The following is an 8,037-nucleotide window of genomic DNA, read 5'->3' on the forward strand; positions in this document are numbered from 1 at the left end:
TAATAATAATAATAATAATAAAAGATTTATATAGCGCCATATCCATGGCTCATGGCGCTTTACAGTAAAAATATTATTAAAAAAAATGAAAAACTTACTTAAAAAATAGCTGAGCTGTAAAAATGGAAATAAAAACTAAGAATCATTAAAATCTTTGAATGAAAAACTAACTCATTAACTAACTTAACTAATTAACTAAGTGACTAACTAATTGTCTAACTGAACTATCTATTACTGGTTAACTGACTAGCTAAAAGTCTAGTTATAAAATTTGTTAAAAAGGTATGTCTTTATACAAGTCTTAAAATCTGATAGCGAGCCGCTCTCTCTTATATAGTTCGGGAGAGAGTTCCATAGGCTAGGTGCTACAAAAGAAAAGCACCTTTGGCCATAGCTTACTAACTTCACAGATGGTATTTTTAGTAAGTTTTTAGACGAAGATCGTAAACTCCTGGGTGGTGTATAGGGCTCTAGCATCTCAGTAATATAACCAGGGGCCTGGCCGTTAAGCGCTTTGTAGGTTAAAAGTAGTATCTTGTAGTTAATGCGCTGGTTTATTGGGAGCCAGTGAAGCTGCCTTAGGACGGGCTTGATATGGTCGTATTTCTTTGTGCGAGTAATAACGCGAGCCGCAGCATTCTGGACATTTTGTAGGCGATCTATTAGAAATTTAGGTAGTCCATATAATAGCGAGTTGGCGTTATCTAGCTTGGATGTGATGAATGCGTGTACCAACTTTTCAGTGTCTGCTAGTGATAGACAGTCTCTTATCTTGCTTATGTTTCTAAGGTGGAAAAAAACAGGCCTTGCAGGTACTGGTAACATGCATAATTAGGCCAGACTATAGTTCGAAGACTGTTCTTTCGAGGACCGAGATCTCCGATAAAAGCGAGTCGAGGAAATTTGATTTTTCGGCTACATATATTCCAGAGGCGGTACCGGATTCTTCGATGAGGAAGTTGCATGCCTTGTGTATTCAGTACACAAGTCGAAAACTTAAACTCCCAAAACAGCTCTCGCGCGCTACAAATCGCCAAGAAAACGGTATAAAAACAAACCTAAACAATGCGAAAATGTTTATACTTTTTTTTATTACAAATACGAGTCGTAAAAGCCGATTTTAGAAAGCTTAAATATATACAATAGCAAAAGGGAAAGAATAGGCATGCTGTGTCCTCACAAACATAGGATGGTAAGCCTGTGGTGCTACGATCGATCTTGTCGGAGATCGTGAGTCAATTCCACTTTTTTCGTTTCAGCTTATTTGAGTTCGCTGTCAAACACATGATTATTCAGACAAAGAAATAATTAAAAGTAAGACCTAAGAGGCATAACTGGCTAAATCCCATGAAATCCTGAGCAGAAAAGTTCAGCAGAAAAAGCGAGGGGAAGTCCACGTGTGTTGCGCGCGTATGTGCCCGCAAAGATCAGCGGTAGTCAGAACTGAGCATGAGTAAAAACCAAACTTTAAAAATCGAAATTTTAAAGTGCGCGGAAACGCACGTGGGAATTATTGAGTTCGCGAAGGCTTTAGCAAAAAAACTTACCCGATGACCCCTATTTTTTATTGCCCTAATTTTTTCCTTTTATATAAAGGAAACGTCAGCGAAAATCTAAAAAAATTCTACGAAAGGAATTTTAATTACTTACAAATTGCCCTTTTTTGCATTTGCAAAAAATCCGCTTCGTAGAAATTTTTAAAATAATTATATAGTTTCTTTTTTTCAGATGCCAAAAGTTATCACGAGAAAAAAATGGGGGTCATCGAGTTAGTTTTTAAGATATAAGCACTGGAAGCTGAAAAAGGGTCATAAAAATCATTGGCTATCGTTGCCATGGTAACCACTGATGACGTAATTATTGATATTTTGGATCAACAACAAAATGGGTAATTTAATCATACAAACATTTTGTTACGATCTTTAATTGATTTTTTGGCCATTTTCTTCCAAACGTCACACAGTCAAAAACCTGAAAACTGGTACTAGCCACCTTAAATTTCCACACATTCCTCAAGTTGTCACACGCGCGCACGATTTAGCACTGATTTTCCATCTAATCCACCCGAATCGACTAAATTATTCCGTATACTTTTTTTTTCATAAATGTTTTGACCATCACCATAATTTGTCCAAAATTTAGATTAAATATCCTGTAGACTTTTTGCACCTGGGGAACTTACCACACAAGTTTGATAAAGACTTGAGAGCTTTGTTGTGAAACTTTAATGGTGTCGCACACTTTACACTGTCTCCATCTTGAATGACAGCTGGTGAATTGTTTAGTTTTAATCTGAGCCATTTCAGATTACAGTCGCAGTGGAATGGGTTGCCTTTTAGATACCTGTATACGTATAGAACATGATTAAAATAGAGTTAACTTCTGTAAAGGTCAGTTACCCCTGAAATGTCTTGAATAAGTCCGTGAAATGAACTCTTGATACAAAATTGAGACAGATATCAACTGAAAATAGCCTAATTCACCGTTAAAATCGAAATCCAACATTGGCTCCCTGCAGGTTACCGTATTAACCCTCGGACGTACAAGCAAATTCATACCTCCACTATCGTTCGCGGGGGGAGGGGGGAGGAGGGGAGGGGATGGAACCCCTCCTTGGGGTTTTCGTTATATTAAGACGTAGCGAAATTATTTTGCACTCAGAAGAAAGCCCGTAGCTTACTTTACAATGGTAAGTTTAAATGGCATCATTTAAATTGGCTCTGATGTCACACAAGGTTTAGCTAGAAATTTCGCCATACCTTCAATTCAAAAAGGCTGCCGTGAAAATTTGGCGATGGGTATTTGTTTCCTTGCGCCTAGCTTTCAGCTGGAGATTTCTTACGATTCGTTGATTTTTTTTTTTCTGAAACTGTTTACAAGAATCATCTCTTCGTTGCACGGGTCAAGCAACTTCGTCGATCGAAGGAGAAAACTAATTCGTGTAAGAAGACACCAGAGTCTCTTGGCCGACTCTCCTCGCTGATTGGCTAGAAAAACTATTTTTTCTTGCCAATCAGGAGGAAGAACGCTTGTGGAACTGGTTCGGAAAGACAAAGTGCCCAGGGGCTGTTACGCTCTTGTTGAAAACTTTCGCCCGAAAATCCCGTCGTCCCAATAAGCTGCCCGTCGCCCCCACTAACTGCCCCTGGGTCTCCGAGGATGCTATGAACCAAACCAGTGTGGTGTGGAAGCGACTGAAATCGTTGATGTGATGCAGAGAAAAAACGGGGTCTTAGAAGTGTTAACAATTGCGTCCGAAGATGCTTGCAATATATCTAATAATGCCGTGAGGCGAAGTTATTATTTATTAAATAATGTTTTGTCAGTCGATTTGACTGAGTTTCTTGTGGCCGCGTGAGATCTCCAAAACCACCGCATTGCAAAATTCCCAAATGATTTAAATATCCATGACCCGGTGTGATTTCTTTCAAATGAGGGAAATTTTAATTCAGCAAATGCCGCAATGTTCACTTGTCTGGATGGAAAGGTGGTATGGCCTAGTAGCCGTGCTTTAAGATGCTATATTCACCGCCTAACGCGATGAATATATTGTCATAAACCGAGCTTCTCGACCAATCAGTATGTTTTACTATATTAATATTATTCATAATCAGAAGGTTTCTGTCATAATATACACATTTTAACATAAATGTTGCGAATAAGCTCCATCAAACTTACACTTTTTGTAACTTGTCAAAGTGTTCTAAATCCTCCTGAGCAATGTGTGTAATCTGGTTGTTCGTTAAATCACTGGGGAAAAAAAAACATGTGAAACATTAAAATACTTGACAATTATTTGCCGAAGGCGAAGTAAACATTGCTGAATATTTACCGAGACGAAGTCGAGGTAAGATCTTACCCGTGGACCATCGCCATGAACTATACTTTTCTTTTGTATTTGAAAACAGTAGCAAAATATACCTATTTTTACCTGGGACAGTCTCGTGTAATAAATCTTTTGACTTCCTTGGTAATAGCCTTTAGCAGATTGTACTGGAAGTCAGTGTTAAGAGTCATCGAGGTTTTTACTCTAAAGTAAAGATCTACAGTAAAGAAGCTTTGCTGAGTGCTAAAGAAGTCTCCCGGTTTTCTGCGGCGTTGTCGCCAAGTAAGGTAAAGGAACAAGTTTTTTTCACCTCTGGCATATTGTAACGAGTGGGTCTACCGATTTATTCTACCTTCTCCGCAATGTTTACAGTGAAGGCCACTGTTTTTAAAAACCATATATTTACTCATTCCGTCAGGAACAAAAGCTGTTAGCAGAGATATTTGCCAAGCTAACAAGTATATGTCGAAAGAGCAGGTACAGCTTGAGTAGGGTAGTGGCCTTGCTCACCATGAGTTTTCGTAGCTCTGTGGATAGAGCACCCACCCGGTGTTTGGCAGGTCATGGGTTCGATTCCCGTCTGGTACTCAGACTTTTTCTTTGTCCCACGCTCGCAACATGCTGAATATGTCATCTTTCACATTTCATTTACCGAGCTAAAAACGTACCATCCTTTATTGTACAGCATATTGTAAATATAATAACTACTTTAGATTTTATCTCATCATCCTGACTTATATATTTTTATTTTTATTTATTTATTCACTTATTATCATTATTTTAATTTATTTTTTTCTTAACTAATTTAGGTGGAATACCTGTAAACTAGCTGGTGTGACATTTTTGCAATGTCACACCTTATTGCTAAGTGTATGACACATTAAACGACTATTGCATTGTATTATATTGTATTGTATTGTATCACCATACAGGACGCCATCGACACTGCAGATCCTAGCAGATTTTTTCTTTGTCCCACGCTCGACATGCTGATTATTTTATCTTTCACATTTCATTTACCGACCTTACACTAAAATTTACCATCTCTTTTCGTTAACTTCTTTTCTTTATATTGCAGCTTAGAATTCGACTTCTTCATTCACGGTCTATTTCAATCGAGAGAAGAAATTATGAAGCTCCTTACTTGAGTTGCTCGATCTGTATGCTCTAAAAGTTCGGTTTCTATAAGTTCCGAAAAACCGAGTTTAGAGTTTGGAAGACGCTGTTCGCTTTGCCTATGTTTCTCGCAATTTTTAAAGACATTTCACAAACAATCACAGCGCGCGCACTATCTGTACTATAACGGTATAGTATAGATAATTTTAAGCAAGCTTTTTTAGAATTTATATTATTTTGGACAAAATCATATGTAAGAACCTTAGACCCACGAACCGTATACATGAGTAAATAGGTGAGACCTTCTCGGCTGAGTAAGTGTCCGGAAAAACTAATAAAACCAAAATCTTTTACTTACGCTATCAGTATTCCCTTCGGTATCTTGGGTATTTTCCTTAATCCAATCCCCTTGCATTGGAGCTTTTTTCCAGACTCAAGTACCTGGCATCCGGAGGAGGCGCTCTTCTCTCCGTTAACAAAAACGATTGTCAGCCCAAGCAACACCAAAATGTATACGAACTGACGGCCGCCCATTTGAATTCTTTCTCGTTTCACATGTCTGTGTTGTTCAAAAGAGTTCGATCTCCGATGTGACGTAATAGACACTATTGACCAGTTAATTGAATGTGAATGTACGTCATCAAGGAAGTTCGCATGAATCAGAGTGTAAGGATTTTCATATTGTATTTAAAAATATCATTTGTGAGTAGAGCTCTTAACTTGCAAAATCGGATTGCGCTAAAATAACGGAATAACAAATTGAAAATTTTACGGTATGATTTAAGGTGATTCCACGGAATTGCATTGCGCATCCTTGCTGCGCATTAGTTTTCGCGCATTATGCGCGCGCATGAGCGCGCGCGCACACAGAACACTACGATATTCCTTTCAGGCTAAGCTCGGTAGGGATTCTTAAACGAGCACGGTGACTCCTATTTTTAATGCATTAATTTAAAGGTCATACGGTTGTATACAATATATCGCGATTTAAAGAAAAGTTTAAAATTCTACATTGAGATATTTTAATTTTAATACCGTAAAAACACGTTTTTAGGTAGTGTCGTTAATGTGCGCACAAAGCAAAATCTTTAATTTCTTTCATTATCTTAATTCCTGTACAATAAGCATAGTTTTTAATATAAGATCAAAGTCTAGTTTGTTGAACTAGACTAATACTTTAATGCAAAAATGATTTTTTTCCCTAGAAACAATAGTTCCCTATTCGGATTACTAGGGTTCCTAATATATACCTCGCGGGTCGTATATTTACTGTAATGCCCATCCATTTTACACAAAAACTAGCGCGGTGACCCCATTTTTATTTCATTTTTTAAATGCTTATAACATAATTGTAACCCGGACCAAGTTTCAGAAAATTTTTAATACTCCTTCTATTTCAGTGGAATCACCTTAAATTATACTACAGAAACAAAGTGGCGGGCGCGCACGCGCCGCTTGAAATTTACCGCAGCTGATCGTACATACTGCATGTACTCAAAATCATCTCCAACGAAAAAGTCAAATCGAGTGTGACTCGCGTATAAAGCGTCAGCCCCCACACGGACATTAACAATATAGTGTGCTGCTACGCTAAGGCTTCGCAGCAAATAAATCTTTGGTCATTACATCTTAGTTAAAAGAATAAGTTAGTAAACCAGTTAGAAAGCAGGCAAGTCCGTTAGTCAGACTGTAAGTAAATGGAAACTAGCAAACAAAGTTGCACCAAAAGCACCAAACTGATCGAGTTGCAGTTTAAAATTTTGCATAGACGCATACCAACCAACAATGTCTTACTTAAGATAACGAAAACGAAAACTGCCCTCTTTGCTACAGTGCCTCAGAGACATCAATCTACCTTTTCTGGTTAAATCAGGTAACATCCTCCTTTTGGAAAATTCTGCACATTTTTACGTCTTGTCAAATCAAGATATATATTAAGACTGCGAGGGAAGAAAATAAAAGAAGAAGATAAAATCCGACGTAGAAAATATTTATCGTAGTTCTCAGTTTAGCAAGTCGTTATTACTACCCGTTGTTTGTCTTGGATCATAAGTGTAATATTGGCGTTGAAGTTTGACTGTAACCTGCACTAGCTGCCTTTTTTGTACCAGTAATCACATGATTTCGAGTGCAATTTAGAATAAATAAGCACGAGTAAATTTTTCAAAGGCTAACAAAATTGCACGAGCCCGCAGGGCAAGTGCAATTTGTAGCCGTGCTTATTTATTCCAAATTGCACGAGAAAAATCATGTGATTACTTGTTAATAATATACAAGCGACAATTTCGGTCACGCTTTGATAATTTTCGCCTGGCTAAAAATTTTGACGTGTGAATTCATGCGTAAATATTCATTCACTCTCTGGAAGTGCTGCATGGAAAGTTTTCAAAACAGTCTTTTGACTCTTTTCGCCGTTGAATTTGAAGAATGTGAATGACAAAGCAAGGAAAAAATTCCTAAGGTTCTGCTGCTGTTCTTGGCTGAGAGGTATTTTTTTGGTACGTTTTATCCGTGCTGTGTTTGTGTTCGCCCGAACAGAAATCAACCTCAGTTCAACACATGTTGCTCTAGCTGACAAACTAGTCAAACTAGAATACCGAACTGAAATACTGGGCCGGGTTGTTCGAAAGACGATTTACGCTAACCCAGGATTAAAAGTTGATCAAGATTTTAATTTCTCTTGTTTTAAAGGGTTTCCCAAAGCTAATATTTTGTTAAGTTTGAGATTGGTCCATGTCAAAACTGTGGGACAGAAAATATTAACAGAAAACCTCAACGAAATTATATAAAATTGAAATAAAATTTCACGCTAATCCTGGATTAACTTAATCATGCTTTGAACAACCGGGCCCTGAACTATAAAAATCTACCGAACGGATTTTCTTAGTACAGATGAGCACTCTGCTACAACTCCGCATTGCTACCTGATTTCACTGGACGTTTTACAGGTTAGATTTGCCTCTTACAGTTGTAAAACTATCTTTTGTGCCTTTTGTTGTTGAGCGAGCTTTTAAATAAACAAGCTTCGGCTATTATTAAACAATCATGAAATGAAATGCTTGCTCCTTCTGTGTTCAAAACTAGGTAACCGGTTC

The 8,037-nt window shown here is 37.7% G+C and overlaps 2 protein-coding genes across 4 annotated transcripts in view; one reads left to right on the plus strand and one right to left on the minus strand.

The window, feature by feature from the left end:
* LOC144634912 (uncharacterized) overlaps positions 1-5,515 on the minus strand; it is a 33,030-nt gene extending 27,515 nt beyond the window's left edge. Inside the window, exons 1-3 of one of the 3 annotated variants that reach the window (XM_078493955.1) lie at positions 5,301-5,515; positions 3,679-3,750; positions 2,183-2,343 (exon numbers count right to left, since the gene is read on the minus strand). In XM_078493955.1, the coding sequence (XP_078350081.1) occupies positions 2,183-2,343; positions 3,679-3,750; positions 5,301-5,476 (409 nt within the window). In that variant the 5' untranslated portion in view covers positions 5,477-5,515. The remainder of the gene's footprint in view (positions 1-2,182; positions 2,344-3,678; positions 3,751-5,300) is intronic. The other 2 variants (XM_078493956.1, XM_078493954.1) reach the window with 2 other exon arrangements.
* Positions 1-8,037, plus strand: part of LOC144636909 (uncharacterized) — a 264,977-nt gene that overhangs the window by 201,413 nt on the left and 55,527 nt on the right. The window lies entirely within an intron of this gene.

The sequence above is a fragment of the Oculina patagonica genome, chromosome 13, assembly GCF_052425735.1.
Source record: "Oculina patagonica isolate OP01 chromosome 13, crgOcupat, whole genome shotgun sequence".
In the NCBI taxonomy this organism is placed as follows: Eukaryota; Metazoa; Cnidaria; class Anthozoa; order Scleractinia; family Oculinidae; genus Oculina; species Oculina patagonica.